At 37.2% G+C, this 18,559-nt stretch overlaps 1 protein-coding gene across 3 annotated transcripts in view; it reads right to left on the bottom strand.

Moving 5' to 3' along the window:
- SNX6 (sorting nexin 6) overlaps window positions 1-18,559 on the bottom strand; it is a 54,790-nt gene that overhangs the window by 3,614 nt on the left and 32,617 nt on the right. For 2 of the 3 annotated variants that reach the window (XM_033851190.2, XM_033851191.2), the window contains 5 exons: window positions 18,022-18,097; window positions 16,445-16,484; window positions 12,314-12,400; window positions 3,151-3,310; window positions 2,983-3,068 (listed from right to left, as the gene is read on the bottom strand). In XM_033851190.2, the coding sequence (XP_033707081.1) occupies window positions 2,983-3,068; window positions 3,151-3,310; window positions 12,314-12,400; window positions 16,445-16,484; window positions 18,022-18,097 (449 nt within the window). The remainder of the gene's footprint in view (window positions 1-2,982; window positions 3,069-3,150; window positions 3,311-12,313; window positions 12,401-16,444; window positions 16,485-18,021; window positions 18,098-18,559) is intronic. The other variant, XM_033851192.2, reaches the window with a different exon arrangement.

Genomic DNA, 18,559 nt, shown 5'->3' with positions numbered 1-18,559 from the left:
TCTGCAACTACAGCGGGGTACACAGGGACTCACATCACACCCTCACAGTTGGCTCATCACTTTTTTTTTTTAACTGCCCATTTCACACATTTTTTACTTCCTTAATAAAGAATCTGAGCCTATTTTCAAGGACACAAAAGTGACCTAACTACCTAGTTAACTAGATTTCAATTATGTGGCAAAGACATATATACCAGTTACAATAAATAAAATCCAAAGTAGTTTCAAACCATCTTGTTGTACATTTAACTATTATTTACTCTTTTTGGAATAATTTATGTGGATCCTGGGTCCAAAATGAGACTTTGTTCAGATTCACAAAGTCATTAAGAAATCTCAGACAACAGAGTAGAGTTGCCCAACCTCAGCACTCCCGACATTTGGGCTGTGTGATCCCTCCTCGTGGGGGCTGTCCGTGTATCGTAGGATACTGAGCAGCACTCCTGGCCTCTACCCACTACACACCAGCAGTGACCCCCCCCACCCCCAGATGCGACAACCACAAATGTCTCCAGAAATTGCTAAATGTCTCCTGGGGGGCAAAATCACCACCAGTTAAGAACCACTGGACTAGAAGAGCTATCAGAAATTTGAACACAGAGAACACATTTCAGGAAGAATTTGAAAAAGTACAGAATCTGGAAACCAGAGGCTGACATCAATCTAAAGCAGGGTCAGCAAACTTTTTTTGTAAAGGGTTATTAAACAGTAAACATTTTAGACTTTGAGAGACATTTGGTCTCTGTTTCAACTACTCAACTTTGCTGCAGTAGCATGAAAGCAATCATAGACAAAGCGTAAGTGAATAAGCTTAAGCGAATATGCTTGGCTGTATTCCAATAAACCTTAATAGGTTAAATTTGAGTTTCATACAATTATCACGTCATGAAATATTATTCTTTTGATCTTTTTATAATCATTTAAAAATATGAATGCCATTCCTGGCTCACAGGCTGTACAGAATAGGTTGTAGTTTGTCAACCCCTCCTTAATCTATAACAAAATCCTTGATAGTTTATAAACTCTTTAAAAAGAACAAAAACAGTGAACACTGGAAAACAACACAGGCTCAATAAGAATAAATCATGCCAGGCTTATAAAAACATTTTCCTTTTTTTGGGCCACAATGCATGGCACGCAGGATCTTAGTTCCCCGACCAGGGATCAAACCCACGCCTCCTGCAGGGGAAATGCAGAGTCTTAACCACTGGACCACCAGGGAGGTCCATACATTTTCTTCTGACAGGGTTATTAGCCCAGCAAATCAGACAACGTATATCTTGATTTTAATAAGTAACTTGATACTCCTTATGTCCTTCACAGATAAAATGGGAAAAATAATGGTTGATAATAGTATAAATGAATTCCTAACTATCCAAATAACTATAACCAAAGAATATTAATTAATAAGTTAATATTAATTAGTATAGAAAGAAAGGAACTAAATTTTTTTTGGTGCCACTTCCTTTCAAAAGGTAGGTTAACAAATAGTGATTCCTTTAATCCTGATCAACCTTTTAAATCAGAACTTAGATGAAGACATAAAAGGGAGTTCATACAAATTACAAATGTCCATCACTTGACAGGATAAACTAGTATAATAGTCAAATACTATATGATCAAACCCAAGTTTCCAAAAAGATCTCAATGCGCTGGGCTAAGACGAGCAAGCTTAAATCTAACAGACAAACGTGGCCTGCAATTACATTTTTAAAATAAGTGCTCAATAAATGAAAAAGTTCTAGAGAGCCATTGTACAACAACATGAATATACTTAATACTACTTAACTGTACACTTAAAAATCGTTAAGATGGTAAATTTTATGTTATGTGTTTCTTACCACAAAAATGAAAATAATTACTAAAAAAATTACACACACAACCACAGGGCGGAGGTTCAAGAAGTGACTTAGAAAGAGAGAAAAAGTGTGATTATAGCCAAATCAAGCTGGTGAAATATGGCAGTTAAAAAAACCCGTATCTTATACATATAAAACATGCTTGGAGGGGAGGGATAAATTAGGAATTTGGGAGTAACATACACACTACTATATATAAAACAGATAAACAACAAGGACCTACTATATAGCACAGGGAACTATACTCAATATTCTGTAATAACCTCTATGGGAAAAGAATCTGAAAAAGAATATATACATATATATGTATAACTGAATCACTTTGCTGTACACCCGAAACCAACACATTGTAAATCAACTATACTTCAATAAAAAATAAATTAGTTAAAAAAAATAGAATAAAACATGCTGTAAGAAGAAATGTGAACAATAATCATTCTATGTATGTAAATGTGTTTCCATTTTCAGGTATAATATTTTAAAAGAGTAATGACAGTAGGGCAATAACACAATAAAAATCTTGTTGAGGTGTATGGGATGAAAAATATTTAGCCAAAGGATGTCTGGCATGGAGAAAAGAAGATATATGGAGAATATGAAGGATGTAAATATCTGAAGGGTAAACTGTGAAAGAGGAATTAAACATGTCAAAGTTACACAGAAGTAAATTCGTGCTCATTATAGAGTATACCAAAAATCTCAGTGTAGTTTTAAGCTTTAATAACTTTATACTTATAAATGTTATAAATTTATCACGAAATAACATAAAAGTTTTTAAAAATTCCTTTAATATTTATAGTTTGGGGAATTTTGAATACATTTAAAATTTTCAGTCCCTTTGAAGATGGCAAATGTTAAATAAAATTTTAAGTGATGTTTTTATTAAGTAAGATTTTTTTTTTAACAACTAGTCAAAAAATGATACTGTTTTTCCATATTAGGTACTAGAGTTTTGCAAAGCTGACCATTAGAGACATTATAGATATTTTTCTTGTTTAAATTAGATAACCTTTAAAATCCCTCTCAATTTTAAGATTCTCTATTTTAAAAATTAGTATAAAGTTTCATAACTGACTCATTTGTAAATTATGTCACTTAAATTATTAAATCTTTAATATACTACCTTTGCATGCTTCAGTTCTAACTCTGCCAGTTCCACTAAATTTTTTCTGAATGCAGCAACTCTTCTTGTCTTAAAATCTATAAGCTCTGTGAACGAAACAAATTAGGATTAACTATTTATATAATAGTCCAAACCATACCTTATGATTAAAGGTTAATATAAGAGTACCTTGTTTTGCAGATTCAGATATTTTTTCAAATTTCTGACAACATAACTGTTGGGACGTTTCAGCCTGCAGAACATCTTTATTTTTTGCTCTTGCTTTATCCAGTGCTTTATTAGCATTTTCATAATCCACTAGTGACCTAGATCTTCGATACAGGAGATCCTATAAAACAGAATGCTTCACGATAATATATGCTGCATGTTTCTAGTAGCTGCCCTCAGCCACCGCCACCCCCATCACCAGAGCTAACACACAGTGAATGCCACATGTCATTCTTCTAAATTTTTTTAGTAACAGCTTTATTGAGATATAATTCAAATCACCACATAACTCACTCATTTATTTATTTTTAAAATTTATATATTTATTTGGTTGTGCCAGATCTTAGTTGCAGCAGGCGGGCTCCTTTGTTGCGGCTCACCAGCTCCTTAGTTGTGGCATGTGAACTCTTAGTTGTGGCATGCATATGGGATCTAGTTCCCTGACCAGGGATCAAACCTGGGCCCCCTGCAATGGGAGCTCAGAGCCTTAACCACTGTGCCACCAGGGGAGTCCCTAACTCACTCATATAAGTGCACGATTCAATGGTTTGTAGTATGCTCAGACAGTTGTGTAACCATCACTAGCCTCAATTTTAGAACATTTTCGTCACCCAAAAAGAAACCAGGTCCTTTAGCAGTCACTCTCCATTTCCTTCCACAACCCCCACCTCCAGCCATGGACAACCATTAATCTGCTTTCTGTCTCTACAGATTTGCCTATTTTGGACATTTCATTAAAAAAGGAATCAGGGGGCTTCCGTGGTGGTGCAGTGGTTGAGAGTCCGCCTGCCGATGCAGGGGACTCTGGTTCGTGCCCCGGTCTGGGACGATCCCACGTGCCGCGGAGGGGCTGGGCCCGTGAGCCATGGCCGCTGAACCTGCACGTCCGGAGCCTGTGCTCCGCAACGGGAGAGGCCACAACAGTGAGAGGCCCGCGTACCGCAAAAAAAAAAAAAAAAAAGGAATCAGGGACTTCCCTGGTGGCGCAGTGGATAAGACTCCACGCTCCCAATGCAGGGGGCCCGGGTTCGATCCCTGGTCAGGGAACTAGATCCCACGTGCATGCCACAACTAAGGCTCCCGCCTGCCGCAACTAAGAAGCCCGCCTGCCGCAACTAAGACCCTTCGCAACCAAATAAATAAATAAAATATTTTAAAAAGGAATCATATAATATGTGGCCTTTTGTATCTGCCCTTTTTTTTTTTTTCCTTTTTGGCTGTGCTGCGGCTTGCGGGATCTTAGTTCCCTGACCAGGGATTGAACCTGGGCTTTCAGCAGTGAAAGTGTACAGCCCTAAACACCGTATCGCCAGGGAATTCCCGTGTCTGGCTTTTTCACTTAGCATAAAGTTTCAAGTTCATCCGTTTTATAGCATGAATCAGTACTTCATTCCTTTTATTGCTAAATCATATTTCATTGTATGGACATACCACATTGATTTATCCATTCGTTAGCTGACGACATTTGGTTTGTTTCCACTTTTTGGCTATTTCATAATAATGCTGTTATGAACATGTGTGTACAAGTTTTTGTGCGGACATATTTTCACATTTCATTTCTCTTTCATACCTCATTACTTAGGAGTGGAATTACTAGGTCACCTTGTAACTCTATGTTGAATCTTTTGAGAAATTGCCAGATTATTTCCAAAGTAACCGCACCATTTTACATTTTCCCACCAAAACTATATGAGGGGTCCAATTTCTCCACATCCTTGTCAATACTGTTATGTCTTTTTGATTACAGCCACCTAGTAGGTGTGAAGTGATATAGCACTGTGGTTTTAATGTGCATTTCCCTGAGGGCTAAAGATGTTGAGCACCTTTTTACATATTTATTGGCCATTTGTATATCTTTTTTGTCTTTTGCCCACTTTTTAACTGGACTCTTTGTCTTTTTACTAAGAGTTCTTTATATATTCTGAATACCAGTTGCTTATTAGGGACTTACATGATTTCCAAATATTGGGTTGGTCAGAAAGTTTGTTTGTAACATCTTATGCAAAAGCCAGAATGAACTTTCTGGTCAACCCGATATTTTCTCCTGGTCTGTGGGTTTTTATATTTTTCTCGATAGTTTTTTTTTTTTTTTTGCGGTACGCAGGCCTCTCACTGTTGTGGCCTCTCCCATTGTGGAGCACAGGCTCTGGACACGCAGGCTCAGCAGTCATGGCTCACAGGCCTAGCCGCTCTGCGGCATGTGGGATTGTCCCAGACTGGGGCATGAACCCGTGTCCCCCGCATTGGCAGGCGGACTCTCAACCACTGCGTCACCAGGGAAGCCCTCGATAGTGTTTTTGATACAAAAAACTTTAAACAAAAGTTTTTAAAATTTTAATAAAGTCCAATTTATTATTTTTATTTGGTTGGTATGCTTCTGGTTATGGCTAAGAAATCAATGCCTAATTAAGGCAATCAAGAAGATTTATGTTTATGTTTTCTTCTAAAAATGTTATAGTTTTAGCTCTTACATTTAGACCTTTGATCCATTTTGAGTAAATTTTCTATCCATGGTGTGAGGAAGGTCCAACTTTATTCTTTTTCATGTGACCATTCAGTTGTCCCAGTACCTTTCATTGAAAGTCTATTATTTTCCTCACTATATTGTCCCAGCACTCTGTCAAAAATCAACTGACTGTTTCGTCAGCAAAATAGGAATAGAAGTAACACTCTCAACTTGATAAAGAACATCTACAAAAAACCTACAGCTAACATCATACTTAATAGTGAAAAACTAGAAGCTTTCCCACTAATATCAGGAACAACACACGGATGTCCCATCTCACCACTCTTTCTCAATATTGTACTGTAGGTCCTAGCTAATGCAATAAGAAAAAGAAATAAAAAGTATACAGATTGGAAAGGAAGAAACAAAACTGTCTTTTGTTTACAGATGCCAGATAACAAGACTGTTTATATAGAAAAACTCCTGGAATTAATAAATGAGTATAATAAAGTTTTACAAGAGAACATCAGTATACAAAAGTAGATTGCTTTCTTGTATACCAGCAATGAACAAGTGAAATTTGAAATTAAAAACACAATACCATTTACATTAATTAGCACTCCAGAGAATGAAATACTTAGGTATTAATCTAACAAAGCAAGTACAACTTTTGAGGAAAACTACAAAACTTGGATAAAAGAAATCAAAGCACTAAATAAATGGAGAGATATTCCATGTTCATGGATAGGGAGACTCAATATTGTCAAAATCAGTTCTTTCCAAATTGATCTATGGATTCAACATAATCCCAATCAAAATCCTGGCAAGTTATTTTGTAGACATCAACCAATTGATTCTAAAGTTTGTGTGGAAATGCAAAAGACACAGAGTAACACAACAGTGAAGGAGAAGAACAAAGTCAGAGGACTGACACTATCTACTTTAAACCTTTCTATAAAGCTACAGTAATCTAGACAGTGTGGTACTGGTCAAAGAACAGACAAATAGATCAATACAACAGAATAGAGAGCCCAGCACTAGACTCACACAAATACAGACAACTGATCTTTTGACAGAGGAGCAAAAGCAATACAATGGAGAAAAGATAATCTTTTCAACAAATGGTGCTGGGAAACCTGGATATCCACATGCAAAGAAACGAATTTATACACAGCCCTTACACCCTTCATGAAAATTAACTCAATGGATCATAGACCTAAATGTAAAATGCAAAACACAGGAGAAAATCCACATGACCTTGCACGTGGTGATAACTTTTTAGATACAACACCAAAGGGATGATCCAAGAAAGAAATAATTGGTAAGTTGGACTTCTTTAAAATTAAAAATTGCTGGGACTTCCCTGGTGGCACAGTGGTTAAGAATCCGCCTGCCAAGGCAGGCAACATGGCTTCAAGCCCTGGTCCGGGAAGATCCCACATGCCACAGAGCAACTAAGCCTGTGCGCCACAACTACTGAGCCTGTGTGCCATAACTATGGAAAGCCCACGTGCCCTAGAGCCTGTGTGTCACAACTACTGACCCCATGTGCCACAACTACTGAAGCATGCGCGCTCTAGGGCCCATGTGCTGCAACTACTGAGTCTGCATGCTGCAACTACTGAAGCCCGCGCACTTAGAGCTCACGTTCTGCAACAAGTGAAGCCACCGCAATGAGGAGCCTGCGCACTGCAACAAAGAGTAGCCCCCTGGGGCTTCCCTGGTGGCACAGTGGTTGAGAGTCCGCCTGCCGATGCAGGGGACGCGGGTTCGTGCCCCGGTCTGGGAGGATCCCACATGCTGCGGAGCAGCTGGGCCCGTGAGCCATGGCCACTGGGCCTGCGCATCTGGGGTCTGTGCTCTGCAACGGGAGAGGCCACGGCAGTGAGAGGCCTGCGTACCGCAAAAAAAAAAAAAACAAAAAGTAGCCCCTACTTGCCACAACTAGAGAAAGCCTACGCGCAGCAACAAAGACCCAACGCAGCCAAAAATAAATAAATACATAAAATTAAAGGAAGAAAATAAAATAAAATAAAAAATGTCTGCTCAGCAAAAGACAGTGTCAAGAAGACAAGCCACCAGACCAAGAAAAATTTTTTACAAGATATTTGATAAAAAGGACTGCTGTCCAAAATACACAAAGAACTCTTAAAACTTAACCACCAAAGTAAAGAATAGGCCATAGACCTTTTTTTTCAAGACAGACACCTCACCAAAGAAGACACAGAGGTGGCATATAATAAGCTTGTGAAAAGATGCTTCACATCAAATGTCATCACGGAAATGCAAATTAAAACGACATACCTCTACACACCTTGTTAGAATGGCCAAAATCTACAATTCTGACAATACCAAATGCTGGTGAGGATGTTAAGCAACAGGAACTCTCATTCATTGCTGGTGAGAATGCAATGATATAGGCACTTTGGAAGACAGTTAGAACTAAACATACTCTTATCATACGATCTAGTGATTGTGCTCCTTGCTATTTATTACTCAAAGGAGTTGAAAACTTATGTTCACACAAAAACCTGCACACTGATGTTTACAGCAGCTGTACTGATAATTGCCAAAACTTAGAAGCAACCAAGATGTCCTTCAGTAGGTCAGTGGATAAATAAACTTGATATACCAAGGCAACAGAATGTTATTAAGTGCTAAAGAGAAATGAGCTATCAAGCCATGAAAAGACATAGAGGAAACTTAAATGCACATTACTAAGTGAAGAAGCCAATATGAAAAGACCCAACTATATGACATTTTGGAAAAGGCAAAACTATGAAAGCAATTAAAAAATCAACAGAGGTTAGGAGGAAGGTGAGTGAATAGATGGAACACAGGATTTCTGGGGCAGTAAAATTATTCTGTAAAATCAAGCCTCTGTAAGCCTCAGTAAATTTAAGAAAATTGAAAAAGAAAAACAGCTGAAAGAAAATTGAAATTGTATCAAGTATCTTTTCTGACCACAACACTATGAGACTAGATTTCAATTACAGGAAAAAAACTGTAAAAAATACAAACACATGGAGGCTAAACAATACGCTACTAAATAACCAAGAAATCACTGAAGAAATCAAACAGGAAATCAAAAAATACCTAGAAACAAATGACAATGAAAACATGATGACCCCAAACCTATGGGATACAGCAAAAGCAGTTCTAAGAGGGAAATTTATAGCAATACAATCCTACCTCAAGAAACAAGAAAAATCTCAAATAAACAACCTAAACTTACACTTAAAGCTATTAGAGAAAAGAACAAAAAAACCTCAAAGTTAGCAGAAGGAAAGAATTCATAAAGATTAGATAAGAAATAAATGAAAAAGAAATGAAGGAAACAATAGCAAAGATCAATAAAACTAAAAGCTGGTTCTTTGAGAAGATAAACAAAATTGATAAACCATTAGCCAGATTCATCAAGAAAAAAAGGAAGACTCAAATCAACAGAGTTAGAAATGAAAAAGGAGAAGTAACAACTGACACTGCAGAAATACGAAGGATCATGAGAGACTACTACAAGCAACTGTATGCCAATAAAATAGACAACCTGGAAGAAATGGACAAATTCTTAGAAAAGTACAAGCTTCCAAGACTGAACCAGGAAGAAACAGAAAATATGAACAGAACAATCACAAGCACTGAAACTGAAACTGATTAAAAATCTTCCACCAAAAAAAAAAAACAAAAAAATAAAAACTTCCACCAAACAAAAGCCCAGGACCAGATGGCTTCACAGGTGAATTCTATCGAATATTTAGAGAAGAGCTAACATCTATCCTTCTCAAACTCTTCCAAAATACAGCAGAAAAAGGAACACTCCCAAACTCATTCTACGAGGTCACAAATACCCTGATACCAAAACCAAAGATGTCACAAAAAAACCTACAGGCCAGTGTTAGTGATGAACATAGATGCAAAAATCCTCAACAAAATACTAGCAAACAGAATCCAACAGCACATTAAAAGGTTCACACACCATGATCAAGTGGGGTTTATCCCAGCAATGCAAGGATTCTTCAATATATGCAAATCAATGTGATACACCATAGTAACAAATTAAAGGATAAAAACCATATGATAATCTTAACAGATGCAGAAAAAGCTTTCGACAAAATTCAACACTCATTTATGATAAAACTCTCCAGAAAGTGGGCATAGAGGGAACCTACCTCAACATAATAAAGGCCATATGTGACAAACCCACAGCCAACATCATTCTCAATGGTGAAAAACTGAAACCATTTCCTCTAAGATCAGGAACAAGACAAGGGAGCTGGGGCTTCCCTGGTGGCGCAGTGGTTCAGAATCTGCCTGCCAATGCAGGGGACATGGGTTCGAGCCCTGGTTTGGGAAGATCCCACATGCCGCGGAGCAACTAGGCCCGTGAGCCACAACTATTGAGCCTGCGCGTCTGGAGCCTGTGCTCCGCAACAAGAGAGGCCACGATAGTGAGAGGCCTGCACACTGCGATGAAGAGTGGCCCCCCGCTTGCCACAACTAGAGAAAGCCCTTGCACAGAAACGAAGACCCAACACAGTCAAAAATAAAAAAATAACAAAAAACATTGAAATAAATCACATTTCACTTAAAAAAAAAAAAAGACAAGGGAGCCCACTCTCACCTCTATTATTCAACATAGTTTTGGAAGTTTTAGGCACGGCAATCAGAGAAGAAAAAGAAATAAAAGGAATCCAAATCGGAAAAGAAGCAGCAAAACTGTTACTGTTTGCAGATGACATGATACTATACACAGAGAATCCTAAAGATGCTACCAGAAAACCACTAGAACTAATCAATGAATTTGGTAAAATAGCAGGATACAAAATTAATGCACAGAAATCTCTTGCATTCCTATACACTAATGATGAAAAATCTGAAAGAGAAATTAAGGAAACACTCCCATTTACCACTGCAACAAAAAGAATAAAATACCTAGGAATAAACCTACCTAAGGAGGCGAAAGACTTGTACTCAGAAAACTATAAGACACTGATGAAAGAAATCAAGGACGATACAAACAGATGGAGAGATATACCACGTTCTTGGAGTGGAAGAATCAACATCATGAAAATGACTATATTACCCAAAGCAATCTACAGATTCAATGCAATCCCTATCAAACTACCAATGGCATTTTTCACAGAAGTAGAACAAAAAATTTTACAATTTGTATGGAAACACAGAAGACCCTGAATAGCCAAGGCAATCCTGAGAAAGAAAAACGGAGCTGGAGGAATCAGGCTCCCTGACTTCAGACTATACCACAAAGCTACAGTAATCAAGACAGTATGGTACTGGCACAAAAACAGAAATATAGATCAACGGAACAGGATAGAAAGCCCAGAGATAAACCCACTCACATATGGTCACTTTATCTTTGATAAAGGAGGCAAGAACATATACAATGGTGAAAAGACAGCCTCTTCAATAAATGGTGCTGGGAAAACTGGACAGCTACAGGTAAAACAATGAAATTAGAACACTTCCTAACACCATACACAAAAATAAACTCAAAATGGATTAAAGACCTAAATGTAAGGCCAGACACTATAAAACTCTTAGAGGAAAACATAGGCAGAACACTCTATGACATAAATCACGGCAAGATCCTTTTTGACCCACCTCTTAGAGAAATGGAAATAAAACCAAAAATGGGATCTAATGAAACTTAAAAGCTTTTGCACAGCAAAGGAAACCATCAACAAGATGAAAAGGCAACACCTGGAATGCGAGAAAATATTTGCAAACGAAGCAAGTGACAAAGGATTAATCTCCAAAATATACAAGCAGCTCATGCAGCTCAATATCAAAAAAAACCCAAAAAACCCAATCCAAAAATGGACAGAAGTCCTAAACAGACACTTCTCCAAAGAAGATATAGATTGCCAACAAACACATGAAAGGATGCTCAACGTCACTAATCATTAAAGAAAAGCAAATCAAAACCACAATGAGGTATCGCCTCATACTGGTCAGAATGGCCATCATCAAAAAATCTACAAACAATAAATGCTGGAGAGGGTGTGGAGAATGTTGTTGGGAATGTAATTGATACAGCCACTATGGAGAGCAGTATGTAGGTTCCTTAAAAAACTAAAAATAGAACTACCATATGACCCAGCAATCCCATGATTAGATGGGAATTTTCTGTACAACATCTCAATTTATAAATTAACATGGAATTTGGAGTATCTGAGCCACTAACTTTTCAGTGCTTTTTAGATGTTTTTATTAAACTTTTTTTTGATTAGTAAGAGTTTTAGTTTTGCACATAGATTTCCAAAAGGAAACTTGAGATGCCTTAAAATAAAACATACTTCTCTGTTTTATGGTTCTCTCACCCTCAATAGAGGACTTAGATAGACAAAATTAGGAATCCTTTAGCTGTACAACTGTTATTTGGGGGTTTTACTTTTGTTTTTGCAGGTATTTCACCTGACTAAATATACCAAATTCAATTAAAAAAAATTTCTAGACAAATTCTATCAGGAGTTTATAGAGGAAACATTTATGTGGGGTTCCCTGACCTACAATTTATAAAAGGAGAAAAAAAAATCATACTTAAAAATATAATTTAAAATCAAGAGATAAGTCATCTTTAACAATCTTAAGTCTAACAACCTCTAAGGAGATGATGGCTTTTGTAAAGCAGTCCATTTAAAAAAAAAGAATAGTTACCTTAGCAGCTTGAGATTCTCTTAAGTAATATTTTAAAAGGTCAGAAAGTTTGAGGTCCTCATCAGCTGACACTCGGGCTTCTATTTTCTGAAAAAGGGGAAAAAATTGGGTATTTAATCAGTACTTACATTCTATACTCAGTGTTTTCTTTCTTAATTATTGTAAAAATATTAGTTATAAATAACTACAGTATCAATTCCTATTTAAACTAAGTTTCCTTTCCTTCTCTTTTGTTAGTCTGTTAGTTTTTTTTTTTTGTAACTGACAAAAAAATGAACAGATTAGTGAATTTACGGAAGGATTCTATATTTGACTCAAGTTCTTGGCTGTAATGAGTTTCAATATCATATTTCAGGTTCACCTGTATTTTTCTCTCTATGCATTTCAATGGCAATTGATATGTACACATGATTATAAAGTAATAGAGGCTGGCAACAGCAGTAGACTAGGTAATTCAAACCAATCCTTCTGCTGTGGACAACCAGAAAACAATTTTAAAACATTAAGTCTGACTAAAAAGATGAGAACTCGGGACTTCCTTGGTGGTCCAGTGGTTAAGAATCTGCCTTCCAATGCAGGGGACAAGGGTTCAATCCCTGGGCGGGGAACTAAGATCCCACATGCCACGGGGCAACTAAGCCCACGTGCCACAACTACAGAGCCCACATGCTCTGGAGCCCGTGCGCCACAACTAGAGAGAAGTCTGCATCACAACTAGAAAGAAGCCCACATGCCACAACTAGAGAGAAGCCTGTGCACCGCGACGAAGAGCCCACATGCCCTGGAGCCCGCAGCACCACAACGAGCAAGAAGCCCATGTGCTACAACTAGAGAGAAGCCGGCCTGCGCTACGATGAGCCCACATACCACAACAAAAGATCCTGTGTGCTGCAATCAAGACCCAACGCAGCCAAAAATAAATAAAGTAAATAAATAAAAACAAGGATGATTTAAAAAAAAAAAGAAAAATAAAAAAGAAAAAGATGAGAACTCTTCATTCAGTCTGGAGAGACAGAGAATAAAGAAGAATGTATCATGTCAACCAAATACAATGTGGGAACCTTGTTTGGATCCCGATTCAAACAAAGTCCACCGTAAAAAGCCATTTATGAGACAACTGGGAACATTTTCTATACTAGATATTGATGACAGTATGGAGAATCACTGATAATCATATTGGTACATTAAAAATTTTTTTTAAAAATATTTATTTATTTGGCTGTGCCAGGTCTTAGTTGCATTATGCAGGATCTTTTTTGCCAAGTGCAGGATTTTTACTTGAGGCATGCAAACTCTTAGTTAAGGCATCTGGGATCTAGTTCCCAGACCAGGGATTGAACCCCAGCCCCTTGAATTGGGAGCGTGGAGTCTTACCCATTGGACCACCAGGGAAGTCCTGGTACGTTAAAATTGATTCTATCTTTAAAAAAGAGAGAGAGAAATGTGCACAAAGAGCAAAAAACAATAAACATGGACTTCTGGGAATAAAAGAACTTTAAGTAATGTAGAAAATGTTAACATTAAGAAAATCTGGGTGACACATGTAGAGGAATTCTTTGTACTATTCTTGCAATTTTTCTGCGACTCTGAAATTGTTGTTAAAATTAAAAAAACCCTACACATCCACCAGAACAGCTAAAATACCAAATATTACAAACTTGTGCAGCAGTGAGATGCTCACATTCATTCTGGTGGGAATGTAAGTTGTTACAATCACTTTGGGAAACAGTTTGGCAGTACCTACAAAAGCTTTTCACATGGATATCCTATGAACCATCACTTCCTCTCCTAGTTACATACATTCAACAGAAATGAATACTTATGTTCAGCTGAAGATAAATAAGAATGGTCTTAGCAGTACTCTTTGTAAAGAGCCCCAAACTAGCAACTATCCAAATGCCTACCAGTAGAAAAGATAATAAAATTAGGTATGTTTTTGCAATGGAAAACTATACAGCAATAAGAATGAAGGAGCTATACCGACATGCAACACCAATGAATCTTATATATGTAATATTGAGTAAAAGAAACCAGACATAAGGATATATACTGCATAATCCATTTACATAAAATATGAAAATAAAATTAATTTTTGCTGTTAGAAGCTAGGACAGTGGTTAGCCTTGCAGCCGAGGTGGTGACTCAGAAGGCAGCTGAAGCGGAACAGGGCATCTGAGTTGCTGGTAATGTTCCATTTCTTGATCTGGGTGTTCATTACATGAGTGTGTTAAACTGTGACATTTCACTGAGCTGTACACTTCTGTTATGTGTTTTTTTCTACATGTATAATACACTTTAATAAAAAGTTCTGAAAAAATCTTGAAGTTTCTTTATGGAGAAACAAACTTACAGAACTTCTTGACATGCTAGATGATGTTCAGTGCTTTTAAATAGGGCTTCTCTCCTTCCATTAAGTAGGGTATGTGTCTTCTCCCCTTCAATCTGGGCTCTCAGACTGCTTGCCCAATACAGGAATGATGCTGCGCCAGTTTCCAAGCCCAGGCCTAACGAAACTAGCAGCTTCTACTTCCCATAATTTGGGATACTCGCTTTTGGAACCTCTTTACCATGCTGTGAAGAAGCCTAAGCAGCTCCATGGGAAAGCCACATGTAGGTGTCACAGCCAACAGCCCTATCAGAAGTTCCTGCTGATAGCCAGTATCAACCCCCAGACATATGAGTGAAAGAGCCTTCAGATGATTCCAGGCCCTGGCCTTTATATCTTCCCTGTTGAGGCCCCAGACATCATGGAGCAGAGGCAAGCCATCCCTGCTGTGCCCTTGCAGAATTCCTGAACCAAAGAGTTCACTGGCATACTAAAATGGTTGCTGTTTAAAGCTACTGATTTTAGGATGGTTTGTTACACAGCAATAATAACCAGAACAACGTGCAAATGCTAAAGGAAATAAAGAATTTTGGGGCTATGGAAATGTGCCACCCAGATCTCCAAGAGGAATGTCTGCTGCAAGGAGCACAGTTGACTGATAGCCCCAACTGCAGTATCTCTGGATCTGGAACCATGTTCATACGAAAGTTATGTTCCATCCTCCCCACCCAGCCCATTCTTGCCTGATGCAGAACTCCTCTAATGGGCAGCTCTGGCTCAGGCACTCCCCTCTGACGTGGACAAAGCTTTCTTAGGACTGCGCTATAGTCTGAAACTCTTCCTACACAGTTCTCCTTCCTCTCCCTCTCCTTTTGCAGGTGTAGACCTGCACTATTATCGGAACGCTCCCCTCCCGTCTACTCCTGCTCGTTCCTCTTTGTTTTTCACAATAAATCTCTTGTACATTTAATCCCACCTTGACATCTGCTTCCAAAAGAATTGACACATAAGGCTGTTTGTGATAGATTCCTATTCTTTTGATATAAATGAACACGCACACAAAAACAACTATACCTTCCCAGAAAATGCTCACTGGTACAAATATCAAAGCAGAATAATGAGCTATATGGACCCCAGTATAACATTTACTTACATATTTAAGAACTTTTTCCTTTGTGATAGAGTATCTCCTTTTCTTCAACTTGTCTCCACTACTCAACTGCCAAGGTCATGATGAAATCTGATTTCTACAACGGACTAGCCACCACGACTCTCAGCTAAGTACCATTACAAATCTAGTAAACATTTTCACTATCAACTGATAGATAGAATGATCATAAATTAACATGACCCCTGAAAACCAAGACTATATCAGTATTAAATTATTACTACTATGAATGAAAACTTTCTGCAGTTATATTTTTGTCTTATGTTGATACAACTCTTTTTTAAAGCAGGGTGTCATGGGGGATCAAAAGCAATAATCTTGGTAAAGTTATAGTGAATCTAAGATTTTCTTCTAGCTTACAAAGCCCCAGGAAAAAAATGATCTTTCATAAAAATAAACCCAGCCTCCTAATGAACACGTTTTCTGATCAAGAGTATGAACTTTTACACATATACCAAAAGACCATAACAAAAACTAAATTTCCTGAAAAACTCTCATTATTTCCAAATTTAAAACTGCCTCTTCAACCTTTTGAAGTATAACTCATCTTCCTCAATAAAGTTAAACACAGCCCAACAAGTTAAACACTACCGTTTGCAGAGATTTAGACTCCCAAAGGTTAATTATTAGTACTTACTCTTGTTTTATCAAAAAGTTCTGAAACTTTAAGAAAAAACCTGGAAGGGAAAAATATTTCATCATAAATAATTTTCTATTTCAAATGTTCAGAGAATATACCCCAAACCAGATTAATAATGAACATTCTTACCTCATTACAATATTTGTCTTGTTCACTGAAGACTTCATTTAGTTCAACAAAAATCTCTGTACGTCCACCCATGTAACAGATTCCTTTTGACATACGATTACAGAAAATCTTCCCATTTCAAGGTGGCGGTCTAAGCCATATGTTAAAAACTTAAAAAATCTGTCTCGATATCCTTTGGTAATATGCCACATAATATTAAATAAAACCATACCTTTAAATTATTACGGAAGTACAGGGCAATGACATCCAAAGAGTTATGTCTTAAATACTTTCAAATGGAGCTGCTTTGTTTTGGAAAACAACACAAATGAACAGCCAATCTCTATTTCATAGCTCACTTTCACTTTGTTTTTTGGCCGCACCAGGCAGCTTGCAAGATCTTCTGCAACCAGGGATTGAGCCCGGCCACTGCAGTGAGAGCCCAGGGTCCTTACCACTAGGCCACCAGTGAAGCCCCCACTTTCACTATTAATTAAAAAGCCCATCTCTCAAACGCTGACACCAACTAAAAAAATATCCCCATGCCAAACTATTAAATGGTATCCTGTAAAATATGTAATTGTCGATGACATTATGTTTGGATTAGGGCAAATACTATTGAAAGCTAAAATGAATTTTATGAACTTCACATTACTAAAAAGAACTTGCTTTGAGAGGTTTATAAAAGATAACACATGGCAAAGTTGACGTTTTTCCTTCTTATCAAATACTTAAGAACTAACTCTTTGGGAAGGTAGCATGTTAATTAGCGTTTTGCTGAAAAACTGGATTTGCTGAAAAACTGGATCTGACATGTCTACTGAGACAGGATATACTATAGAAAAGTTCAAGGATGTGGTTTGGAGAAAGGCATGGACTATGAAAATAGTTTTTCCACTTAAAATTTTTAAAATGTGTTTGAATTATTTTTCAATAGAGAGCTGGGTTTAAACATTATAGCAGCAACTAAGATTATTTATGGTACATTGAAATCTGGCCTCCAACGAAATATATATATATGTATGTGTGTATGTGTGTGTATATATACGTATATGTGTATATACATATACGTGTGTGTGTATATATATGTGTGTATATATATATATTCTAATTCTAAAACAGCATTTCTTATTTATAATAAACATTATAAAAATCTAAGAACATTTAAACATAAATTCTGTCTCTTTCACACATACAAATTGGCAAATTTTCATCAAATGAAACACTGTAAATGTTAAAATTATATATACTAAGGTCGATTTTTATTTCTCAGATTTAAAAAAAAAGGAGGGAAAGGGAAGAGAAGAATGACACTGACCTAAGTTTATAAAGAAGCTCCATATTATCAACGCGTTTTGACAAAAATATTCCAAAATGCCTGCTGGGTCAGAAGTATTGTGTGTGCCTGAGCTGCCAACAAAAATTTTCTTTTACTTATATTTAATGTTTTAAATCAGAATGCTTACTTGCATATATCTGTAGAATCCTGAGTTCCTAAAGCATATAATGAAGAACCAATTCTATTGTAATCATCTGCAGCACCTATGGAAAAAGTTTTAAGAATTTAATATATTTATTCATTGATTCAAAAATAGTTACTGAATACCTACCTGTCAAAAAAAGTGTATGTAATATGAGATGCCCAAAGTCTAGTGAAAGAAATGACAAAAACAATAATACAAAATGATGAATTTTATATTAGAAGTAGGTATAAACTACATCGCGAGCACGGGAAACAGATGATTTCACCTGAGGAGGTCAGGGAAGGATTTACAGACACTATAGGAGTTGGAGCTCGCAGGATGAGCAAATCTTTACTAGGCAAAGAGGAGGAGAGTGCATTCTGGATAAAGGGAAGAGCATGGAAAAAGGCCAGGGAGACATAAAAGAGCAAAGTATATTCAGAGAGCCTTCTGGGACTATGGCACTGCAGGGTACAGAGGGGAGTGGAGAGGGTTGAAGATGGAAAAATCAATTTATTTTTCTTCCAAGCATCTTGGGGGA

The sequence above is a fragment of the Tursiops truncatus genome, chromosome 2 (assembly GCF_011762595.2).
Source record: "Tursiops truncatus isolate mTurTru1 chromosome 2, mTurTru1.mat.Y, whole genome shotgun sequence".
Taxonomy (NCBI): Eukaryota; Metazoa; Chordata; class Mammalia; order Artiodactyla; family Delphinidae; genus Tursiops; species Tursiops truncatus.
The sequence above is the reverse complement of the archived record's forward strand: the minus strand, read 5'-3'. Positions and strand labels throughout refer to the sequence as shown.